A 19,250-nucleotide genomic window follows, 5' to 3' on the forward strand; every position below is an offset into this window, starting at 1 on the left:
CTGCAGATTTGCAGGCCTTTTTGCTCCTACTGTATATTTTTTTCCGATTAGCAGACTGTTATGAAACTTTCTGTTTACATCTACTTTTATTATGAGACCTAACACCAGCATTTATTTTTTACTGTGTTGCTTTTGGAACAGAGTGCCACTTACTTGAAAGATACCCTTAATTTGTTTTTTTTATTTTTACTGAAGATGACTGTACTGCATATTGTAAGATAATTGTCTAGAAGAGATAATTTAATGGTGCAGTTTCTCTAAACCTTCACATTGGAATTGGAACAATTTTTTTTTCTCCTTTTCCTGCATGCACTTCAATTGCTTCTGCTATTGGAGGTGGCTTTTGTGGTTCTCTTCTTTCAAGATTCTCACTAGATCACAGTATGTTTTGCTACTAAAAGTTAGACCTTCTGTAGCAAATCTTGACCCAGGCTTTTTGGTCTACTTCAGGCAAAAGCAGTGTGTGTTTTGTGTGAGTTCTCAAAAATGTACTGTACATCTACTGAAAAGACTGGAGAGCTTTTTATCTCAGAAGTTGATACATCAAAATTTCCTTAAAATATTGCCTTGTAACAAGGTGTAAGTAGCTGAAAGCACAAGCATGTGGCTTAAAAGGTGTGGAAGCAAGGAGGCAGGAGAGGTGGAAATAAGGAAGATGTAAAACAGCTGGGTGGAAAGAGCTAAAATCGAGGAGTCCTCAGGAACTCAAGTATTTGGCCTCAGTATGAGGTTATACTTCCACAAGCTGTCTCTTCTTGACCTTTGTTTTCTTTTCAGTTGAACTGTTAATAACAGCTGTAGGAGCTTATCCTTATACGACTATTTCTGAGGCACATAATTGTGTTGATATTAACTTAATTTGCTGCCATGGGAATGCTGTTATTATGGAGTAATTTCTAAGATAGCATATGGTAATGCAGAAGGCTTAAACTGAGTTTCTCTAAAATTGCAGTCATGCACTTGTGTCTCTAGTCTCTAGAACTGCTCGACAGTGACTTAGCTTTCCTATTAAGGCAGTCTGATTTGGCTTGGAAGCTTAACTACAATGGCTGATATTGTCCAGAATGGTTTGGGTTGGAAGGGACTTTTAATGATCATCTAGTTCAACCCCCATGTATGCATCAAATAGCTACATATTTGAGTAGAAGTGTAGTGGTATTTTAGAGCAGTTAGTAGTGTCATGTTGAATGACCCTTCTCTTCAATTTCTCAAAATGTTTATATTATGTCCAAGTAAAACTCAGATTATTATTTTTTCTTTTTCCCCTCAGTTACATAGCTGTTCTAATCAAAGTTCCCACAATTGTTAGACTTCAGAATGCAGCAAAACTGTTTGTATTACAGACTGACAATACTAGGAGCTTCTAAGTGGCCTAAGATAGCTCTGTTACTGAGACTAGTAGGCCTCTCATGCTTCTGTACAAAGTTCTTACTCTCCGAAACAGGGTGGTCATACAAACTTGTTCTGGATTTAGCACTGTCCTGTGCTTTTAGACTGTACCTGGGAGTGGATTTTGACAGTGGAATCAAAAATGCCTTTCTACTAGTATAAATGACTGAACTGCATTGATGCTCGCTGGCACCGTGCATTTGAGCAGGATAAATGTTTCCACGTTGTGTGGTAAAGGTAGAAGAGGTGTAGCAAGCAAAAAACCTGCTCTTTACTGTAGTTGAACATCTTGCTTGATTGCTATAGTCCTTGCCCTTCTCAAAACACTTGCTACGTGCCCTCTTTGTTGCTAGATCTACACTGAAGCATCCTAGTTAGGAAGAGCTGACTTTCAAAAGAATGAACGTGGTATTTGGAGAGGGAAGAAGATGGATAAGTAAGCAAAACTTTGTTTTTTCCAGTTGAACAAGCCCAAACCACCTGATATCAACTGTACAGATCAGATGGGGAACACACCATTGCATTGTGCAGCATACCGTGCACATAAGCACTGTGCATTGAAACTTCTAAAAAATGGAGCAGATCCTAAAATAAGAAACAAAAATGGTGAGTACCAAATGGAATTACATAAAGTATTAGGAGGAGACAGAAATTTAACAGCTTTTATAAGCCATGGTACTTAACACTCAGTGGTCATGGAAAGTTTGATTGTGCTTTACAAGCTTTGTATCACTAATAAAGTAAGCCCAACATTGACTAAATTGCAAGAGATGGAAGAACTGTAGCATAGTACTTAAATGCTTTTCTTTACAAACTTACCTATTTCTAGAAAATTTACCTGCTGTCTGCCTTAACCATGAAATGTGCCTGGTTTTTGTCTTCTTGATGCTAAAAACTGAACACAGGTAACAAAAAAAGTTAAGATTGAAGATGTAGCTCAGACAAAGTGACTCTTCAGAAGAAGGCTTCTAATGAGAGCAAAGCCAGGAAAACTTTACACAGATGTTATGCAAACTGTGTACTTGTCATCTGATTAGAGATGCCTCCATCTTGACATTAGTGAATGTTCTGAACTGTTTTATTTAGCTGAAGAGCTAAGAACAAACTTAAGTAATAGCAAGGGCCTCTCTGTGGCTAGCAGAACTCTGAAGGACAGTGCCAAGTAAATGTAGATGCTTGTGGGACTGAACTTTAATGGGTAAACACAGTGTCAGAGTGATTATTTTTTAACTTAAGTACATCTAGGTTTATTTGCATCAAATTCTTATGCCTCATCTTGGTTACTAAACAGATCAGACACCCCTTGATCTAGCCCAAGGTGCAGAAATGAAACTGATACTGGGAGGTAAAACTGGAAAGGTAGGAACTTTTCTGTCCATTTAAAACACCAAGGCTGTCTAGCTGAAGCTATTCCTACATGAACTTTACTTTCCATGCAGGTTATCAACAAACCCCTGAGACGATACGAAGGTCTCCTATGGAAGGTGTGTCTTATTTCCTTTCCTAAAATAGCTGATTTTAATAAGATCTCAAAATATGTCAGTATGTCCTTTTCTGTACTTAAGTGAAAGTTGATGAATGAGGGAACTTTTCGATAATACATTTAAGTGACTTGAACTGAATCTAGTATGGTGGATAAACTATAGATGGGCTGGCTGGGTGCAACAGTTACTAGATTCATGGCACTCTGATCTTAACCTCAGCTCTGAAAAGTCTCTCTTCATTTCTTGGTAATTTTTGTGGCAAAGCTTCACTGTGGTAAGGTTTTGTTCCTTGCTTGTGTGACAGACAAAATTAATGGTTTTCCTTTCCTGAATAGATGCCTTAATCTTTAATGCATGACAAATATTTTGCCACAAGTTCACCACTTTCTGGAAATGTTAAAGGACTGAGATGTCAGTCAAATGCTTGTTTAAAACCTGTTTTGCTCTGATAGCAAGCATGGGAATGCTGTTTTAATGGAGTAGTTTTTCTAAGATAGTCTTTTTTCCTGTGCTTAAAAAAAAAGCTTTTTCAGTCTTCTACTATCTGCTTAATTTTTATGTTCCTTAATGAAATCACTGACGTTTTCTTCAGTGTAAACTTTCCTATGTATTCACTCACAATCCTATTATAAGGAACTACTTTTAAACCAGGTATATGTACTAAAGCTTGTGAAGGGTAAAATGTTGTATTTGGGTATTTTGATGTATTTTGTTTCTCATTTGATTTTATAAAGTAGAATTGTGTGGTGATCAGCAGCTCTTGTAATACTAAAAAATACAGCATTTTAGTATTTCAGTTCTTACTGAATAGCAGGCTCAACGAAACTTATGTCTTTAGGTATTTCTGAAAAAGAGAATATCACTGTAGTAGTATTCTCAGGTTGCTGTGATCATAGAGATATGTAAAACCTAAAATATTTTCCTAATGATTGACGGTTTTATGTCATAGCCTTCAAGCTGTCAGACTTACTGGGAATAATAACTCTTCAGCTGTTAACTTTACCTGGCCTTTTTTGTTTCTGTGTTTTGGTTTTTTAAATATATTTTTTAGAGCTCACGATTTTTTGGTTGGAAACTGTACTGGATAGTCCTCGAACATGGAGTCCTTTCTTGGTATCGGAGACAGTAAGTTCTGTGTTTAAATTTCTGAAAAGCGATTTAAATAATTTCCATCTTCACTGTAGTCAATATCTTTTTCTTTCAAAGAGCTGATGCAGCGAATAATGATCACCGTCAGGGATGCAAGCATCTAACACAAGCTGTCTGCACGGTAGGAAGTAAAGTGATTTGAAACTACTCTATTTTTTTTGTGATGGTGTTCTGTATCTAGACAGTGAAAACTTCAGCTAGTTTGGTAAGCATACCTCTGTTATAAATAAGGGAAAAGTTTTGCTGTTGCAAGAAACACTGATTCTTTTGAAGTATTCTTATATGTGAAGTGGCCACAAAGCTCCTTCGCTTCTTGCCAAAGTCTTGAAGATTTAAACAAACCTAAGGCTTCCTAAAAGCACACCTCTTCTGTTTGGAGCATGTGATAGAGAATAGCAAAGCTCTGGTTCCTCCTGTAGCTGTCACTGGCTGCTTGTGATTGACTGTGTAACTTAAGCTGGTTTCAGTTGGAGAACAAATAAATCCTGAATGTGATTTTTGGAAAACTTCCTGTAATTGCGTTATGCTTGTGGGAATCTCTTTTGGAAGGGACGGACATGGAAAACAGGCAGGGTTTCACTTACAATACAAAGGAACATGAAGTGCTTAAGGAAAATGCATTTAGGTTCATTTCAATACTACATGTTCTATAACTGACCTGTAGATTGGCATCACAAGTTCTAACTACAGTTATACACATTTTTATTATATGAAAAGCGATTCTTGCTTTTCTGTCTATAAATTCTGTAATATCAATGGTCTCACATTATTACTGAGATTTTGTCTGAATCAGGTGGTACCAATAAATGTGAATATAATATTTTGACATAAAGAACCTTTATTCTCATTCATGATGCATGTGTGTGCAAGACAGCACACTTTGTAAACTATAGTTATGTCACCTTAAAACTGAGGCAAAAACTTCTGAGTTAAGAGTAATTGCTTACTCTTAAGTTTTGTCTTTTATTACTGATTCATTATGCTAATTTTGTCTTTTCATCACATTGCTTTAGGTAAAATCTACAGACAGTTGCTTCTTTTCTGTCAGATGTTTTGATGACACAGTTCATCGTTTCAAGATTCCTAAAAATAGCCTTCCTTCTCAAACTAGAGAGGTAATAATGACTATCAAAGGTTTTAAAATGTAATAACTTCTGTAATTAGTAATTTGCATCCCACTTGCTATGGATGCATTAGTAGGGAGTTCAGTATCTTGATCATAAAGACTTGGTAACAAAAGTGCATATATTGAATATTTTAGCAGAACTGTAGACTAAATAATAAAAAATACAGATTGTCATTCTCTTCTTTAGAATTAGTGCCACCTTGTTTTCCTGCTCTGTGTCTGTATTTTGCCCTGTAGTGTAACTTCTCTATGTAGTAAATTTCTGTTGCAACTTCCTTCTGTTGAGCTTTCTTTCATAGTTCATTATCCTGAGCAAAAGAATGTTTAATGGTACATTCTACTCTTGGCTGTTCTCTAAGATGACCTCATAAATTATATTTTCTTAAAGGGTGGGTCTCAAATAAGAGAATAGCTTTTTTTTAGGGCTATTTGTATTGTAGTTACTATTGTACTTCTGTAGGTGTACTAACTAGAGATGGAGGGGTGGAGGCAACTGGAGTACTGTGTCCAGTTCTGGACTTCCCACTATGAGTGATATGCAGACATGCCGAACAGAGTCCAACAAAAGGCAACTAAAATGATTACAGGGACCAGAGCATTTCTAATACTAGTAAAGGCTGAGAGACCTGTGACTGTTCAGCCTGGAGAAGGCTCAGAGGGATCTTGTCAATGTGTGTACAGACCTGAAGGAAGGGGGCAAAGAGAACAGAGTCGGGCTCTCTTCAGTGATGCCTAATGACAGTAGACACAAACTGAAATGCAGGAGGAGGTTCCCTCTAAACATAATAAAAAATATCCACAGGTTACCCGAAGAGGCTGCGGAGTCCCCTTCCTTGGAGATGTTCAGAAGCCATTTGGACATTGTCCTGGGCAACCAGCTCTAGTTGGCCCTAATTGAGTAGGGGGGTTTGAACCAGTGGACCTCCAGAAATCCTTTCCAACCTCAGCCTCTCTGTGATTCTAGGAACAGGAGAGGAATCTACCTCTTAATTAAGATAGTGCTTGAGATTTTGTACACAGAGCTTGTCAGGCATAAGAAGGCAGATTTTGTTGCAAGGACCTTGCTGTCTGAACAGAAACCCAAAGATGCAAAATAAATTTTCTACAGTATTTTCTTATGTGACCTTGGATAGACTGAGAAGTGTGAGTGGCATTTATCCTTAAAGTTTCATCAGTTCATCAATTAAGTCTTAGATAGCACTCTGACCACAGGTTATCTCATCCTGAATATGTTGCAATTTTAACAATCTATTTTCTGCTCATTAAGGTGTCATTTTACTAAGGAATATCTTATTTACATGAATAGAAAATTTTAATTTGTTGTTTTGTATTTGTGCTGTTGCCTTCTGGGGATGACCTTTGAAATGTGTATTAACTCTTTTTCTATTCAGAGTTGGCTGGAAGCAATAGAAGACCACTCTGCATATAGCACTCATTACTGCACACAGGAACAGTTGAGTAGTGATGATGAGGAAGATGATACGGTGTCTGTTACAGACCTACAGGATACTCTGAAAGTATGTACTGAGTACTTATTTGGCTCACACATCTACACAGTTGCAGATTAGTACTATTTTGTATTTAAATACCTTAGTATATTTTGGCTAAAAGTAATGATTCTTTCTTTCCACAGACGCATAAACGATGCTTGTATTTGCACTGCTTACTGTCATGTATTTCTGTTTGGACTGTCACCATAAAATGTCATAGCTACAGGGTTGTGTGTTTCAGTTTTATCAGGCACTGCTGCAAGGTAGAAAGTTGCTTGAGACCTTCAGCCGCGAGAGGGAGCTTTGTGTACTGTACTGGGTAACACCACGAGGGTAACTAAGCTAACCTTTGGCAAGCTCTGCCTCTCTAAAATAGGCAGTGCAGTGGCTTAGAAATTATCCTTCAACACCTCAGGTCATGCTAGGTGCGCTCTAGAGTGATTGTTCAGACCTGCAATGGAAAGGAGTCTTCCTTGATAAATCTAGCATTCAGCCTCTGAGTCTTACTTTTTGCCGTGCATATACTTCTCAAAATTTTACTTTATGGGAAGGTTGATGCTGCAGCGCAAAAATCTTCATGTGACTAAACTTCCCGTGTCTTGTAGCATACCTTTTGGTACAAGAACTCAAAGTAGACCAAAGCAGAACAGGGCTGGGAGGAAGAATGGTGCTGGCAGTTCCCAGCAGCTTACAGAAGAAGATGGTATTATCTAGCAGATAACTGACTCCAAGTTCAAATACAGGCTTGGAATGTGATCTTGGGGTGGGTTCCTGCATGTTGCTGTACTTGCCATACATTAGTTAACCTATGTATTTGCTTATTTTGGCCTTAGGTTTGTCAAAGAATGAGCAATGGCTCTTTTGGGTTTTCAAAGTTTTTAATAAGAAAAGGGGGGAGGGGGGAAATTCAAAAGCAGTACATATAACATAGCTTTGGGGTTTGGTTTGATGTGCTAATTTAAACAAAAGCCAGTCAGCAGTGTAATGTGTATAATCTTATGTTTGCTTGTGTGTCTTTGAAGATACTTCAAGTAATTTATTTCTTTTTAAATTTATCAGTCTCTGTCACTGGGAATCTTTGTTAAGGTTTAATATTCTCCAGATTTAAAAATTTCCCGAAAACTTTCCTGAAAACAAGGCATTTCTGAAATAGCTATTTTTTCTGTTTTTCAGCAAGCACAAGTGTGCCAACAAAGACTTAGTAAAGAGATTTCAGATTTTCTTGCAATGGTTAAATCTTTGGATGCTGCAAAAGGTAAAACTTACTCTTCTAAAATGCAGTTTGTTACCAGGAAACTAACTTTTTGTTTAAGCAGCACATGCTTCAATTTCACTGAAATTAAATTTTCAGGAGCTTGAAAATACAGGACTGTTTTCCTCACTGAAAAATATTTAAATAAAGTGATGTTATAATAATTGCTAAGAGCTAAGACTTCAGATTTGGAGAAAAAACTAAAATCTCAATCAGCGCAGTTATTATTAGTGGCTGTAAATGTAGTAGAACTGTCTTTAGATACAGTGCTTACTGAGCAGTATCACAGGAATACAATGTAGGTGTTCTCTTTCAATGTTTGAAAAAAAAATCTGTAGTTGGTAGCTTCTTGCAGAGCGTGAGTGTTCCTTGACAGGTACAAAGAGCTGGCTGCCTTACTCTAGCTTTCCCCTCAAAATCTTGTATTAAGTAGAAGCACAATGAAAGCTGAGGCATGATAAACAGGATGTCAATTGAAATTGCAAAACTATACAGGGAACTGGAGGCATGGTGTGATGGCATATATTCCACATAGTTCTGCCATGAGGTTCATGCCAGATTTGAACTTCTCTGGTTTCATTTTACATAATAACTCTTCAACTAATGTACTTGGATTTTTGCAGCATAACTGCCAAAAATAGCACAGGCATCAAGCTGTTAAATATTAGACCTTGTTTCATTTCATTTCAGGAGCTGGACTCATGACCGTTGTGGGTCCCTTCCAGCTCAGGACATACCATGATTCTATGATTCATTTAATGGCTTAAACATGTACAGAAGTTGCTCACCTATTAAACACGCAAAGGAGTTCTATAAGAACACTCAACTGTTGCTCCTTTGAACCTGAGTTCTAGTTACATATTGTGACTAAAATTTATGAAGCTTAAACTAGAGAACAAGTTGTTTATCTGTATAAATCTGGAGTCTGTAATAGAACAGCAGTTTTGGGAGGAAAAATGTTCTTCTTTCATCCCTGTGCCTTCCTAAAAAGCCTAAATAGGTTACTGTGTGATGTTAACCTATCTTGCACTAACTGAATTTTTACTGAATTTTTAGTTCATAAAGAAAAGTAAGGTTTCATAATGTATGAGTGTTTTATTGGGAAGCCTTTGTAATTAATACTACAACAAAACTGAATTCCTAACAGAAAGCAGTTTGAAAATTAGTATGAGGTGGACGACTTCCCTTACTAGATGTAGGGGCAGTTTCTCTGACCACATATTGCTGACCTGAAGAACCAGCAAGGACATTTACTTTTTTCCAAGTACAGAACTCAACTAACTAAATTCCATAGTAAAGCAAAACCACGTACTATCTCTTTACTAGAAACTGCTCATCTTGGCTGATAGCAGTAATAAGTTTCTGTTTTCTTCCTAATGAATGTTTGTAACTTGATGCATCAGGTTCATGTGTAACCTCTGTAGGTCTCAACAGAGAAAATCTGTGCAGCTCTCCCAGTTCTTGTGTTGGGTTGATGTGGTATCTTGAAAGTATTTGAGTCTTCCAGAAGAATGAGAATTTGAGTTAAAAGTTCTTCCATGTGGAACTTCTTCTAAAAACTTTTGAGTAATATAAAAATTACTGTCTTGGGACCTGATATTTAAAATTCTCTCCCTAATTGTCTCAACATGCCATTCTAAATCCAGGCATCTTTGAGATTTATGCATATTATTTATTACAAATAAAGATGGCTCCTGCATTCAGTGTGCTGCCCCTCCTAGAGGAACCAGTTGTTGATAGCTGCTGTACATAGAGACTCCTAATTCCAGTCAGTAGTGAGCTTTGTTATCAAAGACAACAATTGATGTGTGGATATGTACTGTATCTTGTGTCCTGCACAAGCAATATAAGTTGCAAAATAAGTTCAAGAACTGTCACTGCTGGACCTCTTAATCTTTATGGCTGTGAGACCAACCTGAATCACCTGTGTTACTAAATGGTGACAACTGGTCCTGGAGTCTGCAGCCACTAAATTAACACTTTAATTGCAACAAGTATGTTTCCTGAGAGAATGGCTTTCTTGACTTCTGAGGAATTGCTGCACATTGCAAAACTTCAAAGATAAACTCAAATATTAAATAATTTCTACCAGATTGATGAGGTTTTATCGTTTCCTGCTGGTTCTAGACAGGTAGCCCCTTCTATAAATGGTCACAGAAATCAAGATGTGAGGTGGCATTGCTCTGCAAGCTGTACTACTCATCCAGAAGATGAGTCTTGGAACTCCCCATCTATTTTTCAAACCTAAACCTCCAGCTGCACTGTGATAAGCTTTTTCTCTTCTATATAATACCACGGCAGAAGGCAAAAAAAGGCTACATTTCTCACTTTAACTCAAATTAAACCAGTGCAGTATCCCTTTTATTTCAGTTCTGTCACCTGGCAACTCTTGATGCTTTTAGATCTAGAAAATGGTTAGGAGGAGATTGTTGGTGCTCACTTCTCCAGTGTCTTGCTGCCATAGCTTACTATCTCTGCCTTTTAAGCCTTGCTGAAAGAAAAATTTGATCCATTCAGTGTGCCATTTATACCAGTACTAGGGAAAGGATGCAAAATAACTTATATTCCTTTGGTGTTACTTTTGCTTGCCCTTTCCACACACAAATATTACCATGCAGCAGCCTTCCTGTGGAATATGAATCTCTGTATTACATAGAGAAAAAAATAATTAAAAGAATCCTGTAGCATACAATGTCCTCTTAATGCTACTAATCATTTGTGCTTTCAGGAATATCTCCTCCCCTCCTGCAAAAAGTCAACGTGGTCTCTGAAGTATCCCAAGAAACATGTGAGGCCCTGGCCGACTGCCTCAACCTATTCACAAAGCAGGAAGGGGTATGTCATATGCTGTGTGGCTCTATAAAGGGTCTGAATAGCTTAATATATTTTGCTAGTTATATGCTTACCTGTTACAAAAATAAATACACCCATGGAACTTAATATTGTTGGTAAACTGTCCTTTTGCATGCTGAATGTCTGATGAAAACTCATGCTTCTAGAGAAAAAGTAGCTAAATCCCTCTACAAAAGGATGTCTTAATGTTTGAGTGTTCAGAAGAGATCCATATTTTGCTTACAAACTACTGCTTGTAATGTTCAAACTGAATGCTTGAATTCTATAAAGCAGTTGCTTTGTTGATTTGAAGGTTAAAATATTGAGGTTTTTTTTTTTTTGCACTGGCTAACTGAAGTGTTCAGCACTATTGCTTCTGAATTTGTTTTTTAGACCATGTGCTTAGTGGGTGTGTGAATGCTCTCTCTTGAACTTCTGGTTTTCCCAGTGACAAATATCTTGTATGGTGTTAAACATGATGCAACTGCTTCAATTAGGGAATATGTGTCAAACTCATTAATTCCTGGTGTAGGAGATCTGTTATTTTTCTCCCCTCTAGAAGATAAATTTGTTCCATGGTGCTAGAGTTTTCTTCCGGTATTGTGGTGACAGTAATCCCTCAGGCTCTTGTTGTCATCAGTAAGCTGTGTTTAAAAATGAGGTTTGTGTTGGTGCTGGTAGTCTTCCAGTTAACAGTGAGCTGCAAACACTGGCTCCATTGTTTAGGTTTGGTTTAAGATTTTTTTTTTCATTCCTTTCCAAGCCTTTTTATCTCTAGTCACAAGGCTTCTAGACTCACTTGAGTCAAGCTCTAGCAGAGTGGAACAAGCAGTGGGTTTTTTTACATTGAGTTTTTTCTATAAGAAAATCTAATATTAAAGTTGCCAGTTCTACTTGTGGATGAGGGGGAAATTGTTACAACAGTGGGTGTACAGTGTTAGTTAGTACTTCTTAATTGTGTTGGCATCTTGCTTCAAGCCAGACTAAAATAGCTTTCCAGAGTAGAGTATGGCAAAACATATGGTGAAATTGTAATTTCACCTTACTTGAACTTGAACAGTCTCAGTAGGTGTTACAGAGGCCTTTTTTTAAGCTGGAAGCATGTAGGTTTGGGCACAGAGGGATGGGCTGAGGTGTGAAGTTGAATTTCCACTGTAGCTAGTGAGATCAGTCAGTCATGACAGGGAGAAGATGGGATCCTGGAGAGTTTTGTGTCTTGGTATTTTTAAATTTCAAGCTATTGCAATTCCAGAATATGATGCAATCTCTTAAAGATGCCATAAACTCAGAAGGGAAATTACAGCAGCACTCTTCCTAAGATGTGAACCTTTTGAAAAAAGTTATGTTCCCTGAGAATTATTGTTCTTACACCCATAGCATTTGGTTTTAATAAGACAGGGCCCTGTTCTTTGCCTTTCACTGTTGATGTCTAGACTGCAGTTCTGTTAGCATTGCAGAAGCAATGTATTGGGTTCTGCATTAGCAAGTGATAGGACCTCAGTTAAATGCTTCAATATTCCTTCCACATATATTGAATAGAATTATAGAATCGTTTTGGTTGCAAGAGACCCTCCAGATAATGCAGTCCAACCGGTAACTGAACACTGTCACTAAACCATGTAGTAAAGCATAACTCCAAATATCAAGCTCTAATATAAAAACACTTGTCCAAATCACTGGAAATTTTTAGTATGTTTCTCTTCTGATCATCATCTCAATAATGAAGTCGAGGCTTAAGTGTTGTAAACATTTGGGAACAACTGCCATGAGTGCTCTGCTCTGGGGATAATTGGCTGTTGTTAAGTTAAAAGCTGTGTCTGGGAAGGATAACTCTACAACTGTTGTTGAAGAGTTGCTTTCCTGCCCATCCTGTTGTGTCCAGACCTTGTGTCAGTGGGACTCTTTGACTGCAGCTTGTCCTACAGGGACTCCTTGGTAGAACTTCCTCTGAGTAGAGAGGAATTAATTACTCCATGGGACCTTTCAACTGTATTGTGTGTGTCCCATGAAATCTGGTTTTCTCTGAAGAAATGGTTCTCAAGCTCAGTACCTTTTTATCTTGCCTCTTTAAGGAGAATTCTTTTCCCCTCTGACTTAGATTGTCAGCATACCAGGAGCTGCTGCTTGACTAAAGAGGAGGGGCTGCCAACTTTTTGCCTTTTAGAGAAGACTTTTTGTTTAGCATTGCCCATCTCTGTGCTCTGTAAACTGTAGTGTAATTGTGCAGTATGGAAATGAAACTGCTAACACAACTAAAAAGATACCAAGGTCCAACTATCTTCTACTTGCGTTAGAAATGGTGCAGGAGTGTCATATCCAAACGTTCCATGTGTCCGTGGCCTCGCCCCCGGTGCTGCCGTGCAGGGCTCGGTAGCGGCGGTGGTGACGCTTTCGAGTGGCCCGGGAGGCTGGCGCGGCCGCTGCGGTGCCGGCTCCGGCAGAGGGGACCCGGCCGCACCGCGCTGCCCCGCCACCCGTGCCGGAGGAGCCGTGACCTCACCGCTCCGCACGGCGGGAGCTGCTGTGACGCCATAGAGGTGAGCGAGGGTTGGGATGGGTGGGGGAGCTTCCAAAAATAACCCACTGCGGCGGGGCTCCGTGCGGGGAGGCGCTGGCGGGCTCTGGGACCCGCGTCCCCTGCGGCTCAGGTTGGGCCGCCCGCTCCCGCCCGGGGAACCGCAGCCCGTGAGCGGCGGGCAGGCAGCCCCTGCCTCGGCGACGGGACGGGGGCGGGGCAGGGGCGGGAGCGCTCGGCCCGTCAGGCCATCTTTAGCCGGGCTGGGAGCTGGCCGCTGACGAGCTACTTTGGGTGGGTTTCCTCCGCGCTCGGAGGGATCCGCTGGCCCTGGCGCCGCGCTGCGCCGAGGCGCGGAGCGGGGCTCAGGCTCCGCGGGGCGGGCGCCGCTCCCCCGCCCTGCCGTGCGCCGCGCTGCGCCGGGGCGTCCGCCCGAGCCCGCGGCGCGTTGCAAGGTGAGGGGCTGCCCGCTGCGCCTCCCGGAGCCGCCGCGGCCACCGCTGCAACCCGGCGCCGCTTGCGCCGCTGCTTGGGGCGAGGTCTCAGAGCGACTGCCAGATCGTGTTCCGCGGTATGTACCGTGCGTGGTGGGTTGGGTTCGGGTTTGGTTTTGTTTTCCTGTTTTTTTTTTCTCCTTCTTGACATTGGGATGAACCCTTATGTGTCAAGCGGGGAAGATAGAGGTGAGCACAGATACTTCTCATAGAACTATTAAAACATGTGAGGGGAAGACTGAAGATAATGTGATTGCTTTAATCTGAGTGTTTTTTGGAGGCATTTGTGTGGGAGCTCCTGCAACTTGAAACGTTTTCTGCAGTGACTTTGGCACAAGGTTAGTAAGTATTGTTTCAAAGCAGGATTTCTCTTGTATCAATTGTAGCAGATATTTGGAACCTGCATTCCAAAAGCAGTTTGATGCTAGTATTTTTGTGTTCTACGGTAATTTTATATAGTTGTAGGAGAAGTTTAACTTAAGGTTATTTGCACACAATTGTCTATGTTAGGTTTTTTAGGTGACTTCAAAATTTATTTCCAGTACTTGAGCTGCATGCACTTAGGCTGTATGAAACTGATAGGAAAGGTGTTCTTTAAAGAAATAGACTTTATTTTTCTTTGAGATTGCTTCTTCATTAACCAGTGCTACATCAAGTGTGCTAATGAGTATTTTGACTCTCCAGAGTTTCACTTTTGCTATCAGAGGTTATATTTAGCAGTAAATTAAGAGCTTTTATTGCCTGACTTTAGAACAAATGGCAGTTGTAAGCAGATTTCACTTCTAGTCTGTTTGTGGTTTTGATCTTCCTTTGTAGGTGGTGTCATTCTTTCTAGCATGGGGTTTGGCTTTTTTTTTTTTGAAAAAGGAATTTGTTTACAAGCTGATTAAAAACCTTAGCTGATGAATAAAGGATTCAAGAAAAGGTTTCTTCATTTCTTGGTTTAAATGATCTGTATACTCAGCTAGGTAGAATTTGTCATAACAAATTAAGCTTGTCACTTTTACAGAAACTTTAAGGTCAAAATACTATGGGTTGTAGTCCTTGGATTTTAGTTATCTTTAACATGGGGTAACATGCTATTTCTTGCATGTATAACTGATGCACTGTAAATAAAAATGGGCACACAGTCCAACTAGCAAATATTAATCTCCAGAAGTGTGTTGCCTTTAGTTTTTTTCCTATTTCTTGAAAACATAATTGAATGTCCAAAGGTTAGATTATGCCTGTGTGTGTCTTATGAATGAATGTGTGCATGCTCTTTGGGATACAAATGTCTGTATTTAATATATGTCTTTTTTGTCGTCGGGGAGATATGTACAAGCATGGCTTTTACCACTTAGACCTGCTACCTTGCTGGACTATGAATGAAGAAGGTGCCTCTAAGCTCTATCCAAGTGACTCCTTAATGAGACTTCTTATTATCCGTTTCCTTGTGGGGGTGGAGGTGAGGAGAGCAGTGATGACACTCTGCAGTCCAGGGATAACTTATTGATATGGATATGCTGAGCATATCTGTCTAGAAAAGTCCTGGAGTCCATCAATAACCCTTTTCAGCCACTGGGCGATATAGTCAGTTACATTAACCTCTTTCAGGACTTTGGAGCCTTTGGTGTGGGGGAGAGAGAGACAAAGAGGGGTTGAGGGACCTAACTAGTATCAGGGAAGCTAAGAAAGAGGCTATTTTTATGATTTCTGCGTTAGGGCTGGGGAGGGGAATACGTCTTGCCTGGCTGTTATACTCTTGCTAGAACCATAGAGCCCTTAGTCACTCAAGTTGTGAAACTAGTGCCTGTGTTTCTCCTTTTTTTTTTTTTCCCTCTTCCTACTTTGGAACAGGTGACAGCCGGTTGTTTTTTACTGTGTGTTTTGTTTTTTTTTCTTCCTTTCAGTCCCTGGAGCACAACAGGGTAATTCTGTTGTCTGTTCTGTTCTGCAGTTCTTACTGAAGTAGTAGTGGAAATCAAAGCAAGACCTCAGTTTGTCAAGGCCTGTAGGCAATGCCCCAAACAGCTGAAGCTCTGTTCAACCTGTAAACCTGAGGAAAGGAGGGCAGTTTTCAGACAGCTGATAGTTAAACTGGACACAGCAAGAAGTGTCTGGTGTTGAGACACTGGAGGTGTGTTCTGCATCAATAAAACCTTTATTGCCTGTATGAGTCTCTGACTTGCCCTGTTTTTTCCCTCTAAATGAGTAGAAATGTACTAAAAATAACCTAATGCAGCTTGAATTTTGTTTGAAGGTAACAAGTTAATTGAAGGGTTCTCTAGGCTCAAACAGATGCTCAGGTGAAGACTGATATGTTTTGTGGAAGAGCATGGACTATAACGTGTTGTGGAATGATGTGCAGGAATGGCATGTAAGGGAACAAAGCTACTGGCGGGAAAGTCATTTGGCATGTTGTTTCTTCTGCTATCAGCAGTTCTAGTCATGCCATCATGATTCTTGCTGTACTAATTTTTGAGTACTGTACATGTACATGTCTTTCATCTGTACTAAAGCTCTAGATGAGATATACGAATCAGAGGAGCTTGATAATGAAATGTTTGCAGATGATGTAGTGTTCTTCCTTTGGAAGCGTTTTCTTTCTGCCAATGTACTGCAGCCTTACAGATAGAAAGCTACCTACAGGTCTGTGAAGACAGCATCCTCATCATTAGTATGTAAAGGGAACAGTTTAGTGAGTCCAAAGTACCTAGGAGATAGGGGAGGTAAAGAAAGGAACTCTTTTTTTAGAGACTTTCCTAGAGCAGCCAGGATTGAATAGGTCACCAGAGTGGGCAGAGAAGTTAAGCAGCAGCCCAGACGGAAGCTTGTTAAAATAACAAATACTGGGACTCCATTCAGGGAAAAGTAAATAATACTGCTTTTCTTTTATAAAAGGGTATTACGTGTGTTGACAGCATGCTTACAATTTGAAGCTGTTGATAAGATCCTTGGTCGAGTGCTGTATATGAAAGGCTTCTGGGTGGCAGATGGTCCTGGCTAACAGAAAGATGCCTGAATGTTATTATAGCACAGAAGATGAATCCTCCTATGTTTTTGTAGTACAGCAGGATCCTTACCTTTTTTTTTTTTCCTTAAGAGTGTGCGCTTCAAAAGTTAACCTTTTTCCTTTTAGCTAGTGATATGTTGGAATAAAATCTATTGGCAAAGTGACATATTCATTTCTGGTGACAGGGAAGAAGCTTGCTGACTTGTAGCTCTATGAGCCTGTGCGAAAGCTGGTGACACAACTTGTCTGAAGGCATTCTCCACTCAGCACTCTGATAATCTGTTCTTGCACTTTCCAGAGTGGGTTAATGCTCTTTAAAAGCTTGGCTTCTAGTTATTTCTTTTTTTTTCTTAGCAGTTGTTAAGCAGCCTTGCATAAACTAACTTGGAATCTGTTTGTGGGCCTCTGGGGAAACACAATGTAGAAACATGTTAGTTTGAAATGATACCCCCTTCTCCCTGGGCTTCTGCAACCCCCACTCTGAGGTTTATTTCTGAGGTCTTGTCTATGACTTGTTTGGGGATTTTATTTTTTAATGCAAAAACATGGAGAAAAGGGCTTAGCTGAAGCTGCAGGAAGGAAAGATCAAGCAGCAATCAAGTTTAATAGAATAGTATTTTATATAGTAAACTTCTAAAATAGGAATTAGCAACGCTGTTTCCTGTGTGCGTATTTGAAAAATGGCGCTCTTGTCTGTGTGTGCTGATAGAGAGGAAGAAAAAGGAAATACAGAACATGGTAATTTTCTTTGTGTCCTCACTGTGTACTGCTATGAGGATATTGTTTGTTTTCCTCTCTGTCATGCGTGGAAAACAAACTGGAGTGATAAGGGTTCACACTTTTATCCTTCTCGTGTCTTTGATTTCATAATGGCATGTAAAGCTGATCATCTTGTTTTCAGTGTTCTGGTTTGATGTGGATCTGATGTGTTTTGGAAGAATGGAAGAAAAGCAGAGTTCTAAAACTTGCTAGGTCCGCAGACAGTGTATTGTCAGTCAAGGACTGCTAAGATTTCAGGAAAAACATGAAGCAGCAAAAACCAGCATTTAAGGCTGAACATCTGTGCATAGCACCATACTTGTTAACTATATGTTTGCTGGGATTTTGCGTGCAAGTGTGTGAGACACTTGAGTGCAGTGGCAGTCTGGCTGGGTGGTCTGGTTATATCTCTCAGCTGTGTAAAATAGCAAAATGCTGAACTGAGTGACTGCAGTTACACATATTTACTAAGTCTCTGGAGATGTATTCCTCTTGACCTTTCTTTCTTGGAACTTATGGTTTTTATAATTTTGTAATTGTAAAGATGATAAAAGCGAGTTTCTTAGAATAATAATAAAAATAATTTCTACATATATGAAAACCAAATTTCGTGTAGCCTGTTCAGTAGTGGATATTAACACGTGCTTTTGAGGGAGATAAAATATTTAACTTTTGTTATATGTTTTGTGTGAGGTTGTTTTAAAAGCATTGTCTCTGAGTAGCATAAGTAATTTAAGGCTTCATGTCACTTAACTGTTGTCAAATCATCTTAAGTTTGTGGTGGGTTTTTTGGTATGTTTTAATTTGCCTCCTTAAGTGACAGGGATTTTGGATCTCTTGCTTTATGGGCTAGTAGCCCGTCTGTGTGCACCTGTGTGGCCTTTCCGTGAGTGAAGGAGGTTGACCAAGTCTAAACTTAACATTTCTGCTGTTCTTTGTTGTATTTTTAGTTGGTGTATTTTAGTCACTTCTGATTCCATGAAATATAGGTGTCTTCCAGCTATGAAGAATAAAATGGATGATTTCTCAATTGACAGTACTGGTGTTTGTGTGAGGATGTATGTGTTTTGTGTTTGTGGGGGTTTTAGGTTTTGTGTGTGTTTGGTTTTGGCCACAATCACGGCTTTTCAACCAAAACTGCGTTTTTTTCTTTACATTGTATTCAACAATTCTTCAGAGCTCATACCGTCTTTGTAATAGAGGTCAGCCATTGTGGAATTTGACCTCTTATCTGATTTTTTTTTCTTTTTTCATTTTCACTGCCCCATGAACTGAACATGTACCTGTTGCCCCCCTCCCAGACTGCCAGTGACTTTAAAAGCTTTTTTGGTTTTAACATGAATATTCAAAAGTGTGTTATCTCTGCTTGCTGTGCTGTCCAGTGCAGCAACGTGTTTGTATAATGCTGAGTCACTGAGGTTAGCACTAGAATTGGTAAATGGGCTGTGTTTAGGAAGTGTTTATGTACAGAAAATATCACTGGTAATATATTTTTCCTTGAAGATATGTGCCAGATCTGGTCATCAAGGAATGTTAGTAACCTCTTTCTCCAGAGTGCTCATATTGTTCTTAACATCAGCCCAATTTAAAATGCATCAAGAATATACTTTAAAAATAAATGTGTTCACTGTTATGTACAAATGGGAATTGCAGGCCTGTACTGTCCTATAAGAATAGCTCATATGCACACACAAAGCAAATTACGCTTCGTTTATAGTAAAGAGCTGAGCTGAATGTTGTTGCGAAGGAGCGATAAGATAGAGGG

General features: G+C 39.5%; 1 protein-coding gene across 8 annotated transcripts in view; it reads left to right on the top strand.

Moving 5' to 3' along the window:
* Positions 1-19,250, top strand: part of OSBPL1A (oxysterol binding protein like 1A) — a 75,855-nt gene that overhangs the window by 16,708 nt on the left and 39,897 nt on the right. For 5 of the 8 annotated variants that reach the window (XM_065830662.2, XM_065830661.2, XM_071804184.1 and 2 more), the window contains exons 7-15: positions 1,851-1,995; positions 2,681-2,748; positions 2,829-2,873; positions 3,925-3,998; positions 4,080-4,143; positions 5,036-5,137; positions 6,540-6,665; positions 7,812-7,893; positions 10,619-10,725. In XM_065830662.2, the coding sequence (XP_065686734.1) occupies positions 1,851-1,995; positions 2,681-2,748; positions 2,829-2,873; positions 3,925-3,998; positions 4,080-4,143; positions 5,036-5,137; positions 6,540-6,665; positions 7,812-7,893; positions 10,619-10,725 (813 nt within the window). Of the gene's footprint in view, positions 1-1,850; positions 1,996-2,680; positions 2,749-2,828; positions 2,874-3,924; positions 3,999-4,079; positions 4,144-5,035; positions 5,138-6,539; positions 6,666-7,811; positions 7,894-10,618; positions 10,726-13,156; positions 13,260-13,503; positions 13,809-19,250 lie in introns of those variants that run through there. The other 3 variants (XM_071804186.1, XM_065830664.2, XM_065830663.2) reach the window with 3 other exon arrangements.

Source organism: Patagioenas fasciata, chromosome 2 (genome assembly GCF_037038585.1).
Source record: "Patagioenas fasciata isolate bPatFas1 chromosome 2, bPatFas1.hap1, whole genome shotgun sequence".
Taxonomy (NCBI): Eukaryota; Metazoa; Chordata; class Aves; order Columbiformes; family Columbidae; genus Patagioenas; species Patagioenas fasciata.